This window comes from Anastrepha obliqua, chromosome 5, assembly GCF_027943255.1.
Source record: "Anastrepha obliqua isolate idAnaObli1 chromosome 5, idAnaObli1_1.0, whole genome shotgun sequence".
In the NCBI taxonomy this organism is placed as follows: domain Eukaryota; kingdom Metazoa; phylum Arthropoda; class Insecta; order Diptera; family Tephritidae; genus Anastrepha; species Anastrepha obliqua.
The window spans coordinates 33953223-33973270 of NC_072896.1; the positions used below are offsets into that span (position 1 = coordinate 33953223).

The window sequence follows — 20048 nt, forward strand, 5'->3', positions numbered from 1 at the left end:
TTAGGCAAGCTGAACGAGCTAGGATGGGAGCTAATGCCGCATCCACCATACCCTCCGGATATTGTACCTTGTGATTATCACCTTTTCCGTGGACTTCAATCTCATATGAGTAATAAGAACTACTCCTCAAAAGAAGCTATAAAAAGGGATATCGAAGCGTATTTCGGCTCCAGGAACAAACAATTTTCGAGCAGGGAATTAAAAAATTGCCTAAACGTTGGGAAGACATTGTAAATAATGAAAGAAAAAATATTATTGATTAATAAATACTTTAAAGATCTTCTTTATTAATTTTAAAACCACCTTTAAAAAACGCTTGAACTTATGGTTATATCAGGTTTTTTGAAAATTACCGTTTACAATTTTCATGCAAATATTTGAATCTTTGCTTCGTGGAGGAGGACGACGAGCTCCGCCAAACACCCAGCAGAAGTGTGCGCGATAATTATTTATTTAATTTATCTCTATTATTTTATGCCATTTTTGCCCCTCTGTAATCTATAGTTGATGCTTTCCATTTCAATTCAACCGGGCTATTCGGGTCATGTTCTTCGATTTTGATGTAACTGAAATGTGTTGCTCTCTGGTCAAAATAATGAGATACGTATTTTTTTGTTCGCCCGAAAAAATTTTTTTCAAGAGTTATCGACAATTTTGTTTTTCGGCTCAAACTCGAGTTTTTTAATTATATAAGAACATTTTTTTTGAAATGCGGAAAAGTGCGAAACAGGTCTTTTACTCAAAAACAACTTATTTTAGCTACTGGGCATTCAGCTCAATTGAAGTTTGAGATGTCGTCTTGATTTGGAAAAAGTTATAAAAAAACAAAAAGTACACTTTTTGAAATATCGAATTTCGAAAAAATTTCAATTTTTTTTCTTTCTTGCTAAATAAAAAATTTTCAACTACTTTTTTGCAATTGTTTCTACATGACGTCGCTCCTGTAAGTAATTACGATCATTTTGAACTCAGAATTATTAAAATCGGTTGATTTTTGACTAAGTTATGGGCATTTAAAAAAAAGTGTTTCTTATATAATTAAAAAAAATCGAGTTTGAGCCGAAAAACAAAATTGCCGATAACTCTTGAAAAAAATTATTTTCGGGCTAACAAAAAAATACGTATCTCATTATTTTGACCAAAGACAAACATATTTAAGTTACATCGAAATTGAAGAACATTACCCGAATAGCCCGGTTGAATTGAAATGGAAAGCATCAGTTGACTCAGTAACTACAGCTGGCTTATTTGGTGTGGTTTATGGGCCGAAAGATTATACAAACTTTCGTAAAGTGCGCACTAATTACAAAGTGAGGAGAGCTTTGCGACAACTCGGTTGGTATTTCCAAGATTACGAAGATATTGAAAAATCCAAAAAGTGATATCATTACTTAAACCAAAGGAGACTCTGATGAACATTTTTCCCAGCATTATTTCGGAAGCGACAATTCAGTTATTTTTATCTTATAAAAGTTGTGATAAAATTAAAAACGAAAAATGTTATTTTTTATGCGAGGTAGTTTTTGCTATACCGCGGCATTTTTTGTTTTTGTTTTTATATTCTTTTTGTTTTTGTATTCTTTTTTGTTTTGTTATTTTTTATTTGGGGGTGATTTTAGCAGAATTTTAGATTCTCTGATTTTAGTTCTGTTACTAAAATCGCGCGCTGTAAACTTTACATTTGATTTAACATAAAAGCTTTTAAAAGCTTTGAAGTTGTAAAGCTTTCGAACAAAATGGCTTTAGAAAGTGTATAATGTCACTGAAGTAAAGCTTTGATGGGAAATGACTCGACTAGAAATGCTTAAAACGCCTGAAGCTTTTACGCACACCTTTGCATAGTTTGAATGCGATTCCAATGGAAGCACTGCGCTTTGCAAATGGAGACTAACGGTTATAATTTTTGTAAATAACTTACTTCTTAAAAAGTAATATCGTTCGGTTTTTATAGTACATACATATAAAAAAGGTACAGCTACGGACATAAAAACCTGCACACAAAAAATGAGGTTTTTGCTTCACTATTTTTCATGTGCGAATATTGCGACATTTTTTTAATGAAAAGCTGAGTAAAAAACTTTAGATATAATACAATTGGTCTGAAACAAATATTTTTGAGAAAAACGAAATTTATTATTTTTGCTCAAATGGTTTGCAATTGTTTTATGTTCAATCTTTAGCTCCTAGCTGATGCTACGATGTGAGTAGTCGGTAGCCGGTCAACTTCGATTATTTCTGCGATTTTATCGACATTTTCGACATTTCTTTTAATATCAAAAAATCTCTGAATGGAAAAATTAGAATAGTTTCGGTTCTTTTAAAGTTTTAATGTATATATTTTTCAAGTTTTCAAAATAAAACGTACTTTTTATATTCTTCTTCTTCTCAATTGGCGCGATAACCGCTTACGCGATTTTGGCCGAGCTTAACAAAGCGCGCCAGTCGTTTCTTTCTCGTGCTAACCGGCGCCATTTGGACACACCAAGTGAAGTCAAGTCCTTCTTCACTTGATCTTTCCAACGCAAAGGAGGCCTTCCTCTTCCTCTATTACCACCAGGTGGTACCGCATCGAATACTTTCAGATCCGGAGCGTTTGTATCCATTCGGACGACATGACCCAGCCAATGCCTATGTCGTCGTAAAGCTCATACAGCTAATCGTTCCATCGCCTGCGATATTCGCCGTTGCCAACGCGCAAAGGCCCAAAAATCTTCCGCAGAATCTTTCTCTCAAACACTCCAAGCGTCACCTCATCGGATGTTGTCATCGTCCAAGCTTCTGCGCCATACGTTAGGACGGCCATGATGAGAGTCTTGTAGAGTGTTAGTTTTGTTCGTCGAAAAAGCATCTTACTACGGGCCTACTTAGTCCAAAGTAGCACTTGTTGGCAAGAGGGATTCTTTGTTGTATTTCAAGGCTGCCATTGTTATCGGTGTTAATGCTGGTTCCTAAATAAACGAAGTCTTTTACAACCTCAAAATTATAACTGTCTACAGTGACGTGGCGCCGACGTCATACCAACTGTTCTTTCGGAGTCCGATTTCCTCTTCGGCGGCGCACACTGGGGATTTTGCGGAAAAAAGTCAAATTTGCAACATACCACCTACGCAATGTTTAATGGTATTTCTAAATTCCAGAATAGAACCAACAATAAAATCAAAAAGAATTACTAAACTCCGACTTACAGTTTTTTTTTTATAGATATGTCAAAAGTATAATTTTTTTATAGTATTGAACTGACCAAGAAAAAACTTCAAGTCCCAAGGTGGTTTTTTTTTCTTTTTGCTTGAGCCGACTTCCAATTTTTTATTTTTCATTTAGGGTACGATTTTTTTATATATTTTAGCCGGAAGAACGAAGGCTGTGAAGCATTTGATTATCTATTTATAATTAATTTTACGAAAAAAAAGTCATATTCCTTCATATTCTTGGATCTGCAAGTTGAGCTAGATTTACCTACGGTCAGAAACTAGTATCAACGTGTTGCTTAATAACGTCTCTTTCAGTTTTAATCAATTGCAGGTGCCACCAGGCGCCACTGATTATTTTTTGGTAATGATAATAACTAAACGCTTTCTAGTGTGTGCATAATGATAACGAAACACTTTTAATTTTGTTTTGACATTTTGAGGGTAATTCAGAATTATGAACTTACATGTATCCTGTGCGTAAATATTTGCTGGCTTATATTAATAAAAAAAAAAAAAAATTAAAATTTATGAATTTAAAAAAATTTTTTTTTTTTAATTTTTTTAAAAAGTAGTTTTTAAACATGTTCTTTTCATATACAAATATATACAACTTCGTTAGTACTAAAAATGTAAATATTTTTTGGGATGTATACTTTTTTCCGCATCTCTGTACAAAAATCCCCAGTGTGCGGCGGTACGTTGCTTGGTGTATTTTCTTATGCTGGAATCTGGTGTTGCAGACTACCATGTTTCGGGCTCCGTCGAAGTCAATCAGCCTCTGTCCGTTACCGGGACTGGGCCTACGCTTTCTTCTATAATTTGGCTGCATAATTAATAATATCTAATAAAAGTTTAATTAGAATTATGCCTACAAACCTCTTTTCATTGCCGGTATCCGTTTCATTTAGTTTTTACTTTGACGTTTCTCCTTACATTCGTTAAAATAATTATCCTTAAGGATAATTCCTAAGGGTTGTATTTGGAAAAGTATATTTATAATCTAGGATTATTTTATAATCTCAGATTTCGGGAGAGTAATTTTGTATGGGTAATCTCACTTTTTCATTACGGATTGGGAGTTAAACACGAAAAAATTGATCATCTACTTATATGTGAACGTATTATTACTTACTGTTGACTTGATCTCCATCAGGAGCATACGACCTGAAGCGTAACAATTAGAACATCTACCATTACTATCTGGTTTCCCTTTATAATGCTATTTTTTTATAAAAATACCTCATTTGTTTCCGTGGTTTTGAGTTTAGGTGTTATAGCAGAAATTTTAATGACTTTTTTCCTAACTACTTTTCACATAAATTTTTATTTCTTTGCAATAAGTTAACATGAAGAAAATCGCGTTGATTATTATTATTTGTTTTTCACCAAAGCCGCCTAGAGATTGTCCAAGGCGTTATATTACGTGTCTAAGCTGTCCTTACATCATACAACTAGTTCTTTACATAATTTATTCTAATTATTATGAACGCCCTTTGTCTGTTAGACAAAAAATGTTACCAAGCCATAAAAATAAATACCAAATTTATCATTTATTGCTTACTACAATTAAAATTTTTATAATAAATGAGCATATTTTTAAAGAATCCATTTCGCCGTGGCCTTATGTAATTTCACTAAGCGGGGGAGTAAGTAGTAAAGCAAAGATGAAAAATGCATGCTCTCTTATTTCTACTACCTGCTGATTTGTTTTTGTGTTACTCACTACTCTTTTGTATACATATGCTTTAATGACAAAGCAGCATATGCCGTGTATTTATGGGGAAAAGATTTGTAGAGATGTGGGCAAGATCAGAACGTTAACCGGCTCTCAGTGGATTTGAAAGAATCAGCTGATTGGCTGATGGAACAGGAGTCATTAAAAGAGGTTTGCCTACGAAAAAACTAAGATTGTGTTGGTGATATACGTTGCTTCGTTGGCGTCTGAACAATGATTGATCGATTGAACGAATGTGAAATTAGTGGGCAAAATTCTATTGCTGTGGGGTGGCTTTCGAAGTTACTCTCTCACTTTTATTTTTCACCAAAGCGTATGACCAAAATTGGTAATTTATCATCCTTGTCGTGTATTTACTTTGAAATAATAAATATTTTTCAAGAGAGCTGCATAGTAAACAATTGAAAACTAGGGGGCTAACAAAAGACTTAACAGAGCTTTTAATTTCAATTGAATTCTTGGTGATATTAGCTATTAAAATCATCGAAAATCGCCGAGTCACTGAAAGAAATTTAGTAGAGATGCTTTCCATTTAAATTCAACCGGGCTATTCGGGTCATGTTCTTCGATTTCGATGTAACTTAAATATGTTGCTCTCTGGTCAAAATAATGAGACACGTATTTTTTTGTTCGCCCGAAAAAATTTTTTTTCAAGAGTTATCGGCAATTTTGTTTTTCGCCTCAAACTCGATTTTTTTTAATTATATAAGAAAATTTTTTTTTTAAATGCCCATAACTTAGTCAAAAATGAACCGATTTTAATAATTTTGGGTTCAAAATGATCGTAATTACATACACAAGCGACTTCATGTAGAAACAATTGCAAAAAAGTAGTTGAAATTTTTTTATTTAGCAAAAAAGAAAAAAAATTGAAATGTTTTCGAAATTCAATATTTCAAAAAGTGTATTTTTTTTTTTTTTATAACTTTTTCCAAATCAAAAGGACATCTCAAACTTTAATTGAGCTGCATGCCTAGTAGCTAAAATGAGTTGTTTTTGAGTAATGAATTTTTGAGTAAACACCCTGTTTCGCACTTTTTGTTTTTCGCAAAATAAAAAATTTTCAACTACTTTTTTGCAACTATTTCTATATGAAATCGCTCGTGTAAGTAATGACGATCATTTTGAACCCAAAATTATTAAAATCGGTTCATTTTTGACTAAGTTATGAGCATTTAAAAAAAAAAATCTTATATTATTAAAAAAAATCGATTTTGAGCCGAAAAACAAAATTGCCGATAAAGCTAGAAAAAAATTTTTTTTGGGCGAAAAAAAAAATACGTGTCTCATTATTTTGACCAGAGAGCAACATATTTGAGTTACATCGAAATCGAAGAACATGTCCCGAAAAGCCCTTTTGAATTGAAATGGAAAGAATCTATATAAGAAATTTTTTTTTAATTGCTCATAGCTTAGTCAAAAATAAGCCGATTTGAATGATTCTGGGTTCAAAATAATCGTAATTACTTACATAAGCGATTTCATGGAGAAATAGTTGCAAAAAGTAGTTGAAAATTTTTTCTTTTGCAAAAAACAAAAACTGCGAAACAGGGTGTTTACTCAAAAATTCATTACTCAAAAACAACGCATTTTAGCTACTAGGCATGCAGCTTAATTAAAGTTTGAGATGTCCTTTTGATTTGGAAAAAGTTATAAAAAAAAAAAAATACTCTTTTTGAAATATTGAATTTCGAAAAAATTTCAATTTTTTTTCTTTTTTGCTAAATAAAAAAATTTCAACTACTTTTTTGCAATTGTTTCTACATGAAGTCGCTTGTGTATGTAATTACGATCATTTTGAACCCAAAATTATTAAAATCGGTTCATTTTTGACTAAGTTATGGGCATTTAAAAAAAAATTTTCTTATATAATTAAAAAAAATCGAGTTTGAGGCGAAAAACAAAATTGCCGATAACTCTTGAAAAAAAATTTTTTCGGGCGAACAAAAAAATACGTGTCTCATTATTTTGACCAGAGAGCAACATATTTAAGTTACATCGAAATCGAAGAACATGACCCGAATAGTCCGGTTGAATTTAAATGGAAAGCATCTAGAGACTCTAGGCATCTCATTGGGCAGTATTTTAATAGTATTTTCACTGAAGTATTGGATTTCAGAATGCTGTGTACACAATGGGTGCCGCATTCACTAACAGTGGAACAAAAACCCGTGGAACAGAAAGCCGGATTCAAAGGCTTTCTCAGCAATTTTTAGGGTATTTTCGAAAGGATGAAGTTGATTTGGTGCAGCGATTTGTCACTATGAGTGAGACTTGGGGCCATAGCCATGATGGTGTGAGCCTGGTTCTTTGGCTCCGAAACGAGTTTGTTTCCAGAAACCGGCCAGTAAGGTGTTAGCATCAGTGTTTTTGGGAAGCGAAAGGAATTTTGTTTGTGGGTTATCTGAAAATGCTAATACAATAAATTCTGAATACTATTGTAACCTTTTAAACCAACTGAGGGAAAAGCATTTGGTGAAAGCAGTCACAATTTGCAAAAGAAAAAAAGACAATGCATCGTGTCACAAGAGCATTTTGACAATGTCTAAAATCCATGAATTAAAGTTTGAATTGTTGGAGTATCCACCGAATTCACCAGATTTCACTCCTAGCGACTTCCTAATATCAAAATACAATAGTTGTAGGTTAGTTAAGAAAATCACAATTACGCGCTTATCAACTACAATAAATATCTGATAATTATGAGTTTATTTGAATTTTTATTCTTTATTTAATTCTCTTATCTCACTTGTTATTTATCTTGAACATGAACATCCATATTTTCAAGTTTTTGTTGACGCCAACGCACTTTATGATCTTTACAATTTTTCTACCTTCAGCAAAATGCCAGCCTCCGGCACTCTTACTAAACTAAATTTTGCAAATTCTATTTGTGTTGGTGTCTTCTCAGATAAGCTGAAGCGATAAGATTTCAGTAGAGTTATCAATCCTACGCGCACTTGCATGCGCGCAAAACGTAGGCCAATACAATTGCGTGGTCCATCGCCGAAGCCGAGAAAAGCTTGCGGGTGACGCTTTTGCACTTCTTCTGGACTGAAGCGCTCGGGACGAAATTCTTCGGGATTTTCATAGATATCTGGATCGTAGTGTAACTCCTTCACTGGTATATGCACTCTTATGCCTTTCTCGAGTATAATATTCGTATCGGGCAATCTGTACTCCTCGACTGAGACACGGGTAAGCGCGGCCAGTGCTGGATATTTGCGTAGAGTTTCTGAAAGTAGAAAGCGGTTAAGAATTTATAATAATTTATGTCATCAAACAAAGAAAAATAAATGATTAATCCCTTCGACCGCGGCTTTTCTTGCTTTAATCTGAATATTTCCTACAAATAGACGAAATTGCTCTCTGGAAATGGTGGGGTCGAACGCGTTAAGATACATAATAAGCACCTTCGATTCACCACTTCTCTGCTCACTATCTCTAAGTTCTGCTCACTTGACGAAAAATTTGCATGTAAAAGCAACAACAAAGCTATCGAGCAAGATTCGCCGTCTATGGGCTTAGTGCTTTGCGGACTATCTGCGGCTTCCGTACACTTTCCGATGATACTTTCTCCGTCACTGCAGGACTAATCCCGGTAGACATTTTGGTAAAAGAACTGCGGAGAGTATATATAAAGGTAACCGAACTCTCTACCGTAAGGCGTAGAGATATTGCAGCATCGTTCGATGGCCTCTGTCAAGACCGGCGAAACAGATCACCTAAGGGTAGATGGACATATGAGTTAATACCCATTCTTACGATGTTGTTAGAAAGAAGCTATGGCGGCACAAACTACTGCTTAACACAATTGCAATGGGGTATTTCGAAAATACTGAATTATATTTGGCCAAAACAGTTCACCAAACATCAATGCCCACGCTATGCTCCCAAAACTTTTAAAATCTTGAACGGAGAAAATATTGCAGATTTCATGCTGACATCATCTGATAACTGTAAGAGAATCTGTTGCACACGAAAATGCCTCAAAACTAACCTTTTCTCTTTTGTGGATGACAGTTGCAATTATAATGACACGCAGCGTTCAGCTGGACATATCTGCTCTCATCAATATTATGATCGACCTTCAGCCACTGAAAAGTTGTAAACTTACGAAGTACCTTCCGTGACAATGAACAAATGGAACTTCTGGGGCCACACATGCAGCATTTGGGAGAAGGAGTCAATAAAGGGCGCAGTTCGAGTTATTATAGTAAGCCGGTGAAGGTAAGCCAGTAGAAGGATGGTTCAATGCATAGAATACCACGCAGGTGGAGAAAGTACCTGATCCCTATTCACTTGGCAGGATTGGTTGAAGCAGTTCACGACTTGCCAAGTATGCTCTGGGTAGCTTCCGCATATACGCTTGAGAGCGACCTAAAGTGAGAAGGCGCCTGGCAGTAGATATTAAATGCACGTTCCTTTGCAAAAAATGTGGAGGCCAAACTAAGATATTTCAGCCAACACAGCCAAAACGGGTTGATAGCCTGACATGCAATGCTGCAAAAAGAGTTTGGTCAAAATTGGACATCAGGCGCTCAAAGGTGCAACTTAATTATGATTAAGGAAAACGTCTCTATGTTAGTTGCTTTTATCAAAGGACATTGTTTGCTAGGTCGACATGCGCGAAGATTGAATGCACCTCATTTTGGCAGAAGATGCAAGAATTAGTACTGTTACTGTTCCGCGTGACATGCCATGAGGCTTAGATACTTTCTTGAATGATATCGATGACCTTAGGGATATCCAAGGTGAAGTCCTACATAAACTAGTCCGAGCTAAAATAAAAACGGGAGGACTTTCGTTCCGATAACTTCAAGTTTATTTATTCAAAATAGTCCCCTCCAGCCTCAATACACTGTTTTGCGCGATCTAAAAGCTTTTCGAAAGAGTGTTTTTCAAGTCACTGACCGGAATGTCGTTCAGGATGTCGGTACAAGCCTTTTTGATGGCCTCTACGGACGCAAAACGTTTTCCTTTCATGGTCTATTGCAATTTTCCGAAAAGGTAGAAGTAAAAGGGAGCCATATCAGGCGAAGACGGTGAGTGATTGATGGTTAAAATTCGATTTCTAGTCAAAAAATCAGTCACAAGAGTGGATCGATGAGATGGTGCATTGGTATGGAAAAAGCGCCAGCTTTCTCCTTCGCGGTATTCAGGGCGAAGTCGACGAATGCGATGCTGCAATTGCTTCAAAACGCCAAGATAGAAAATTGTATTGACGAATTAGCCCATTGGCACGAACTCCTTGTGAACAACTCCTTTGGAATCGTAAAAACAAATGAGCATCGACTTGATTTTTGACTTCTCCAAACGCGATGTTTTGGGTGGTGGCTCGTCTGGGGCCTTGCATTTGGCACTTTGACGCTTGATTTCAGGTTCTTGTTGGAAACACCACGTTTCATCAGCAGTAATAATGTTGTCAAGGAAGTTGTCGCCCCTTTAATGACTTCTTTCGAATGTTGAATTCTGAGCAATTTTCGGTCCGCAGTTAACTTGTGCGGAATGAAACGTGCACAGACCTTTCGTAAGCTCAAGTGACCAGTTAAAATGCGCTAAATCGATGTTTTGGAAATATTCAACTCCGATTCCATGAATTTCAACGATGATTTCGGTTGATTTTTGATAAATTTACGAACAATTTCGATGGAGTTTTCGGTGGTCCCTGATTTTGGGCCCGTATGTTCCTTGTCATTTATGTTCACACAAGCATATCTGAAACGTGTAAACCACTGATGAACTCTGGCACGGGATAGACGATCATCGCCATAAACTTTTTTCATCAATTCAAATGTTTCGGTAAACGTTTTACCGATTTTAAAACAAAATTTGATATTAGCTCTTTGGTCGCTTACACTGAACTGACTGTCTCCAAGCTTTCACTGGAAGTCAACTAGGAATGTGGCTTCCAACGCACTGACTTATTAAAGAGGTGGCGCCATCAAAAACTGGACCAGATCAATGGGTTTGCATTTATAACAAAATGGTTTAACGAAGAGTAGCAGATAAACGGCTACTGGTGGTTTAGAGACCCACCTACCTACCCACCTACTAATAGACGTAGCGACATGATTAGAAGGTAAAATCATGGTTTTAAGGTCCACAACTGCAAATAGTACCAAATAGGGAGCTGAGGAAAGTATTAAAAAAAAGGACAACTTTATAAGGTAATTAGATCTGAGAAAACTAATCACATTTCACCTGCTGCGATGAGTCAATGAATCAATCTATCTACATATCCTGAGTACTTAACAAAAGGAAGCTATCGAAATAGAAACTGCATTCAACGCGAGATGGTTAGTTCTATAGCGAATAGCAGTGACTACGAGAGCATTAGGCATTTATCCTCCATTCTCCCTTAACATCCTCTAAATACACACACCTTTCTATTCACTAACTTCACTTACCACTTATGACTTGATCCAGGTAGTTCATTTCCATCATAGCTTCATAGGTCAATTCGCCATTGTGCTTCGCTAGTACGCTGACGATTTCAGCTCTCAACTTCTCCTGCACATGCGGATTTTTCGCCAACTCATACAGCCCATAACTCATATTACTCGAACTGGTCTCAAATCCAGCAGCAAAAAACAAGAACACCTGACCCGCCATCGCTTCAATACTCATGCCTGGCATACCATTTGCATCCTTAGTATTCTTCAACTCAATCAACAAGTTCATGAAATCATTGCGCTGCAATTGCTGCTCTTCACGCATACGCACCGTCTCGCGCACCAAACGCTTCATAAACTCAACGATGTCTGTGGGTAATCGTTTGATTTGGAAATACTTGAACCACTTAAATAGCACAGGATATGTTATCATTAGCAAGCGTAGACGTACGGAAATGAAGTGCCGAAAGAAAATACGGCGACCTATTTGACGAAACTCTACATTAGGATCCTTTAGGCTGTTGCATTCCACACCGAAGACGCAATAGCCAATGACATCAGTTGTATAGCGCGCCATCATATCGTGAATCTCAATAATGCCGTCCGGCACTTGTGATATATGCGCACTAAGGGCTTGTTCCAATTGGTGTGCCACCGATATCAATGTGGGAAACATAAATTTCATTTTCGCCGATGTGAAGGTGGGTGTGAGTTTGGCGCGTAAAGGTCGCCACTTTTCACCGTGTAGGGTAAATAGATTTGAGGCGAGTGCTTCGTCAGCACCACTATCAGAAGTACGATCAGTGAATTTATTGAAATCTTTGACTAGTATGGACTTGATTAGATCCAGATCGAGTATGACGAGTATTGGTTTGGTGAAAATGTAGGTACCGACAAATTTGCCTCTACCACGGAATTGCTGATAGACCTCGTGCATGAGCTCTGCTCCGTGTATAGAACCCAATCGAAAGAAGTTGCCGAATAGGTAGTTCATTTTCAGTTGAGGCACACCCCGTACCTCCCAATATTGGTACTTGTATCGGAGGTAGCTGAGCAGCAGGGAGAAGAGTGAGGTGAAGATAATGAAGTAGAAATCCATTTTGCAACACTTGATTTGGCTGGCAGGACGACAGAGTTAAATGAAAACTTTAGTATTTTCTAATTTTCTTAATTTTGATATTATATTATTAGAAATTATTTTGAAGCTAAGTTTAACCCTTTTTTTAATTTTTTTTTTTTTTGGAAAATATTATGATGAAATATTTGAAGCTAATTTTTTTTTGTCAATCCTTTTGTTAATAAAACTTTCCCTATCTAATTTTCAATAAATAAATAAAATAAATACCATAACCAACCCTTCGACTTGATAGAATTTCACTCAAGCCTAACTATATAGTAGATAGAAATCTTATCTCTACGTCACAACATGCCTACACGAAAGGGAAATCGGTAGAGCCAGTTTTACATTACCGGCAGAGAGATTACTGCACAAACAGGAATTTACTTTGGCCGCTTTCCTTGATATTGAATTACTGCAGCACTCACTAATCTTGGAGAAGAACCGGGCTTGGGAGGCTTCATTGGCAAAATGCTTAAAAGCAGACTCATTGAAGCGGAAGTAGGAGAATCGGCGCTCAGGAAATTGGTAAGTTGAGGTACACCGCAAGGTGGAGTCCTCTCACCCTTTTTATGGAACGCAGTTGTAAATAAACTTCTGTTAATATTGGAATCGGTGGGCTGTAAGGTGAAAGCTTATGCCGATGATGTTGTTATCGCTGTTGCCGGTAAATTTGTATCTACATTAAGAGACCTAATACAAAATGCTCTAGATGTACTTTCTAGGTGGGCAGAATAGTGTGGTTTAGGAGTCAACCCAGACAAAACACAACTCATATTGTTCACTAGGAAACACAGAATCCCTCAGCTAAGTCCAATTGTTCTCAAGGGGGAAGCTCTTGTGATTTCGGACGAAACCAAGTACTTAGGACTAAACATAGATAGGAAACTGACTTGGAAGTCAAACATCTTAGAAAGAGTCAGGAAAGCGAACCTAGCCTTTTATGCCTGTAAGAGAGCTTTAGGTAAGGCCTGGGGAATTAAACCTGAGGTGGCTCATTGGCTTTGCACTGCTGTCGTCAGACCCATTCTTCTATATGGAAATGTTGTCTGGTGGTGTGCTATGCATAAAAAAACCTATTCTAGTTTATTGAATATGTGGCGTCATGAAAACCACGTCATCCATGGCTTTGGACATCATGCTACATCTGCCACCCCTAGATCTCTTCTGCAAATACTCAGCGGCCTGTTCCGCGTTAAGGCTCAAAGCGAGTTCACAATGGAGGAGTGTCACACATGGACTCCTCAACCATCTTAGACTCCTACACGGACATACCCAGTGACTTGGACTATCACCCTCCCATTCTTTGCTTCGAAAGGAATTTCCTAATGAAAATCCCTTCTAGACTGGAATGGCTTGAAGAAGATCCAACACCCAACACACCCGTTAAGTTCTACACGGACGGATCTAAAGTGGACACCGGTGTAGGATCAGGGTTATTTTGCGAAAAGCTTTCTATTAGTAAATCCTTTAAACTACCGGATCACTGTAGTGTTTTTTAAGCGTACATAAATGGTATTCATGAAGCCTTAAAATGGTTAAAGATAAACAGAATATTATCAAAGGATATATCAGGGAACTGTAGGGCAGACAAACTGGCAAGAGAAGGTATCTGTATGCCAGACATAAGTAATTTTATGGAGATACCTCTCGCAACTTGTAAGCTTCTCATTAAGGACGCATTAATCAGTTCTGCAAATCAAAGATGGATTGGCGTTAACACCTGTGAAATTGCTAGGCAAACATGGCCAAGGCTAAATTAACGTCTGTCCAAGAGTATTATAAAACTGAATAGACTTCAAATCAGGATCTTAGTAGGGGCCCTCATAGGACATTGTCGCATAGGAAATCATGCAAGGAGATTAGGTGTTTACATGCACGATTTCTGTCGTAACTGTAGGAATGAGGAGGAGTTGGAAACAATTCAACACCTTTTTTGCACATGCCCGGCTCTAGTCCGAAGCAGGAAACGATTTTTAAAATCCTTCTCCTTAACAAATATAGATAATCTATACACTTTAGGTATTAACAACCTTTTACGCTTTGTCAAAAGCTCAGGATGGTTCAATATGGAGAGGGAAACGTAGCCCAGCCCCCGCGGCTCACAACGGACCCATTTCGTGGTCTAAGTGTCATCGATGTTTCTATGTGCGATGCTGCTGCCAAGCCTAACCTAACTTAGTCCCTTCGTTTTAATAAAACTCACTTAACTACTACCATGAAATATTTTTTGCCTAAAATTTTCTAATTTTATTAAAAATATGTATTGAATCGCAGAGTCTTTTTGGAACGTGTTATCGTTTATTCGATCAAACAGGAAGTGAAAAATGTGTATTCAATGAATTGACATAATTGACATTTAGTCTGGGTAATATAATATAGGTGACGTCAGATTTGTGATATATTATCCATTTCAACAAATTTGTTATTCTTTTATATTAATAAAATTTACTTTATATAATTTTTTATGATTTTGTTTTTACTTTTTAAATTTTTACTGAAATAGATTTTGCTTAAAGATTTGTTGTTTATTAGTTGTTTCATCTTAATAAAACTTTTTTTTTTTTTGTAAATGTTACCGTGAAATGTTTTTAGCTACAAATTTGGTTATTCATCTTTTCTTTGTGTCAATAAAATACTTTTTTTTATAATTTATATTTCTAATCATTTTTAATAATATTAAAATATTTTATTTTTTATTATTATTGCTGTACCTATTTTTTTTTTAATACTATTATAAAATATTTTTAGCCTGAAGTTTTGGTAGTTATTATTTCTTGTTATTAAGAAAATGTGTTCTACTTAATTTTTTATTTGTTTTTAGTCAATATTTCAGTTTCGTTTTGTCAATTTTATTATGAAATATAAAGGGTGATTAAATTTCAAGCGCCGATGTTCTGCATTTCATTTGACATTTTTCAAATTCAGACTAACTCAATTTGAACCATGGAAAGCCCCTTGACCATTTCAAGCGTCGTCAATGGTCAGAATTGTGGCAGGAAATGGCAACAGTGAATGATCAATTTTTGAAGAAAATCATCTTCAGTGATGAGGCGCATTTTCACCTCAGTGGATTCGTCAATAAGCAGAATTGCCGTTTGCCGCATTTGGGCGAGTGATAATCCAAGAGTGATTGCCGAAAAACTAATGCACCCACAAAGAGTGACTGTTTGGTGCGGTTTATGGGCCGGCGGCATCATTGGGCCGTATTTTTTCCAAAATGAGGCTATGAATAGTGTTCGCTATCGTGGCCCGAATTGAAAGATATTCATGTGGACGATATGTGGTTTGAACAGGGCGGTGCCACTTGTCACACAACTAACGGAACAATGGCTCTTTTGCGCGAAAAATTTGATGGCCGAATAATCTCACGTCGCGGCGATGTCAATTGGCCACCAAGATCATGTGATTTGACACCGTTAGACTTCTTTCTTTGGGGTTATTTGAAAGGAAAGGTGTACGTCGATTAGCCAGCAACAATTCAAGAGCTAAAGGATAAGATAATTCGGCACATTAACGGCATAGAACCTCAATTATGCCTCAGCGTCATCGAAAATTTGGAACATCGGATTAAGGAGTGCCGCGGAGGCCGCGGCGGCCATTTGGCCGATATATTGTTTTATGCGTTATTGAGCCATACCAATATTATCATAGTGAAGAGAAAGAACAATAATTTTTTAAACAAATGGTATTTTATTCAAAATCAGCACTGGCCCTTGAAACTTAACCACCCTTTATATAATAGTAATGCACATCTAGTTCTGATTGGGAACTGGTTTATAGAGGATCAGTTAAGGACTCGTTCGTAACTAATTAAAAATGCATATGATTGATTCCTTCAAGTAAATAGTAATACAACTCTGATTGGTCACTAATTCTGATTGTGAACTAGTTCATAATGGACCAGTTATGGTACTAGTTCGTAAATAATTAAAAAAAATCATATGATTGATACCTTCAATAGTCTAATTTTCATAAAGTTTGAAGCAAATGGTAATACATTACTGATTAGTCATTTCGTAACTGGTACAATTATAGTGAGTCTGAGACCAGCTCGCAAGCTGGCATGTGAGCTGAGTTCTTTGGCTATTCATATGCAAACCTACCCATATGTATACATACATGCCAAGAATGATAGAAAGAAGATTGCGCCCATCAGAGCGTACGTGACGTCACGTTTGCTGAGTTGCGCAGTATTGCCAACCATTTGCTCTTCGCAATAAATTTAGTGCTTTTTTATACCGAAAATGCGAAAATTTTGAAGTTTCGCGTTTGTTTCTTTTTTTTAATTTAAAGCTACCGAAACTTTAGGTTAAAAAACAAACTATATTATTAAACAAAAAAGGTTAAAAAACGTCACTCTGAGAAGATTTTAGTGCTAATGAAAATTAGTTGGTTTTTATAAAATTTGATATTTTGAAAGTGTGAATTTAAGTTTTGGCTCCATTTAAGGTTATGCAAAAATATTAAATGCCCCTCTCTCAACTCTTCTTAAGATTGAAAACCTTTTTACACATTTTAAAAAGCCTTTGAATTTATTGAATGCGAATTAAAACCATAGAGGTGTAATCGTTTCTTCCGGTCATCAATCCTTAGTGAGACATAGGATATTAAAACTTATACTATACTATACTATACAGAAAATACTAAAGAAACCATACTGACATTTTTACAAAAAGAGTACCTTATCTAGTTACATAACTTCAAGTATAGCAAAAGAGGTCGTTCCCTTAACAAAAGAGTCTCGCTTAAAAAAAAAACTCATAAATTAAATTATACATAAGCATAACACATTTATTTAAAAAAACGCACATTTTAAAGACAATTTGTCACGCATACAAAGTTCTTTAAGTGATTCAATAAAAATTTGTTGGGTTATTTTCTTTGAATGGGCATTTTAGTGCGTTTTTATATCCAAAGCTGGGCAACACTGCAGTAGCGAGAGAGAGATTTGACTGCCGAAAGCAGAAGAACACCAACAACACCTGCAATCGCGGGCAGATGTTAAAAAGAAGTAAAGCTAAATAAAACTGAGTGAATTATTTAAATAATTATTAAAAAATGTATATTTCACAAAATTATAAACATGACATTTTAATTAGAACAATTAGAAAAATGTCATGAAGAAAGAACTAAAACTCCGAGACACAAAATAATAAAAATAACAAAAAAAAAAAATGATAAATCAAGTTACGAAAATGGTAATCTGACCATACTGGAGCTAAAATCACGTAACTAGTTGTCAAATTCGCTGAGCGCAAAGTAACGGGACCACGATAGGCGCCACCTCATTATTCTTTCCATCATGCATACATGCCAACATATGAGTCAGTGCTGCTTTGATGCATGTTTGTGGGCGTTGTTAGGAAATATTTTTAGCTTATAGTTTTGTTATTTATTATTCCTTTTGTCTTAGTAAAATTAACCTATCCCATGTTTTGTTTTTTTTTGTTTCATTTTTATTTTTTTATAATAATACTATGAAATAGTTTTGGCTTACAACTTTGTTATGTTTTATTTCTTTTTATTAATAAAATTTACCTACATAATTTTTTATTTCTTTCTTTTAGTATTTTTGTTTTTTAGAAAAATGTTGTTGTCAAATGTTTTTAGCGGTAATTTTATTTATTTAATAGTTCTTCGTCTTCATGAAATGTAGTTAACATTTCTTATTATTTTTTTTTTTAGTATAATTTTTTTTTAATATTATGGTGAAATATTTTTAGCTTAAATAAATTTGTCATTGCTTTGTTTGAAGAAAATTTATTTTATTAATATTTTTTTAAGATTTCATTAAAACTATTTTTGCCTTTTCTCATTTTCTCATTTTCTATTTGTTTTATTGATATTTTATTTTTTTTGTAAAATTTTATTAGAATTTTTATCAACTTAAAGCATTTCTATTTATTATTCATTTTTTAATGTTTTATATTCAATTTTTTTTAACATCATTATAAATATTTTTAGCTTCTTTATTATTCCTCTCATAACAAATTTACCAATTTAATTTTTTTTAATTTTTTTGTGTTAATACAGGGTGGGTCATATAGTGTTTGCTTTTTGAACCACCTATTTTTTTGAGAATGGTAACACAAATGACATGTCAAATGCGTTCATAATTTACTTAAGGGTTTGACATTTACGAAATGGGACGCTATACGCTTGAACAAAATTGGGAAATATTGAAAACCTATTTCCAAAGTGGTGAGTCGTCTTCTTCTTTTCTGATTTTTACATCGGTGGCTATGTCAATAACCAAAATTGTCGGATTTGGGGCTCAGAAAATACACACGTTACTGTAGAGAAGCAAATGCATCCACAAAGAGTCACTGTTTGGTGCGGTTTTTGGTCTGGCGCCATCATCGGGCCATTTTTTTCGAAAATGAGCGAGGAGCTGCGGTTACAGTAAATGGCGAACGTTTCCGTGACATGCTCAACGAGTTGTTTCCAAAAATTGAAGAGGATGACATGGACGACATTTGGTTTCAACAGGACGGTGCAACTTGTCACACTGCCAAAGTTACACTCGAACTTTTGGCTACCATTTTTGAAAACCGAATAATCAGCCGAAATTCCGATATCAATTGGCCGCCTCGGAGCTGTGATTTAAGCCCGTTGGACTAATTTTTGTGGAGAGCCCTTAAGGGCAAATGCTATGCGAACTATTCCGAGACGATTGATGCTTTAAAACACAAAATCGAAGTTGCCATTTATGAAATTGGGGCCCAAACAATCGAAAATGTGCTTAAAAATTGGGTTAATCAAATGGCCTACTATAAAGCCAGTCGTGGCAGTCATTTGAACGATATTATTTTTCATTCATAAATGGCATGTTCAATCTTTAAAACAAAAAAAAAGATTTGAAAAAATATTGATCAGTTTTTTTTTATAGCCGATTCAAAAAGCAAATTTTACATGGCCCAATATGTATTTTTGGATTTCTTTATTAATATTTCAGGATTTTTTAAAAGTTATGTTATGCAACATTTTTAGCTTTAAGTTTTGCTATTATAACGCTTTTTGTAAAACTGGCATTTACCAGATCTGTACTTTTATTATATTTTTTGTTTTAAAAATATTATTGGAGAATATTTTTACATTATCTAACATTTATTTTCCTTTTTCAATATTATTAGATAATATTTTTACCCCAAAATTGTCTCATTTCTGTATTCACTACGTTTTAATGAAATTTACTGAATTTTGCTTTAATATTTTTGTTTAGTTTCTGAAAATGTTACAGAATATTTTTAGCGTTGAAGTTTATTTTATTTATATTTCCAATCCAATTACTTTTTTGTGTTAAAGTTAACATAAACATTTCATAATTTTTCACTATAAATTCTTGGCTCGTTTTCATATATCCTGCGCATTAATACAATCTACTAATTTTTATTATTATTATTTCTTTTCATTAGCTACTATTTTCAACACACCTTTGGCAGCCTCGAACTAAATTTTAATTTCAACTTGTTCTTATGCGAAATGCGACTATCTTTTTTTAAATGATCTTCACTCTTTTGCAACCTTTGAGCGATTCACTGCTTTGTCTGTCGCCCATGCGACTACCGTTCAGGCTGCGATTACTCTTCTTTTTGTATTGCTCATTT

General features: G+C 35.1%; 1 protein-coding gene across 1 annotated transcript; it reads right to left on the reverse strand.

Annotated features, from left to right (window-relative positions):
* Window positions 1–7719: 7719 nt before the first annotated feature.
* LOC129247674 (probable cytochrome P450 6a14) lies at window positions 7720–12420 on the reverse strand. The gene is made up of 2 exons (XM_054886908.1): window positions 11337–12420; window positions 7720–8161 (listed from the first exon to the last, which is right to left on the reverse strand). The coding sequence occupies exons 1-2, from the start codon at window positions 12418–12420 to the stop codon at window positions 7746–7748; spliced, it is 1500 nt and encodes a 499-aa protein (XP_054742883.1). The 3' UTR covers window positions 7720–7745.
* Between the last annotated feature and the right edge of the window lie 7628 nt (window positions 12421–20048).

Coding starts and splice junctions, on each gene's coding strand:
- LOC129247674 (XM_054886908.1), bottom strand. CDS start 12,420: ATGGATTTCTACTTCATTATCTTCACCTCACTCTTCTCCCTGCTGCTC. Junction 8,162..11,336: donor CCTGGATCAAGTCATAAGTG/GTAAGTGAAGTT, acceptor TTCTACTTTCAG/AAACTCTACGCAAATATCCA.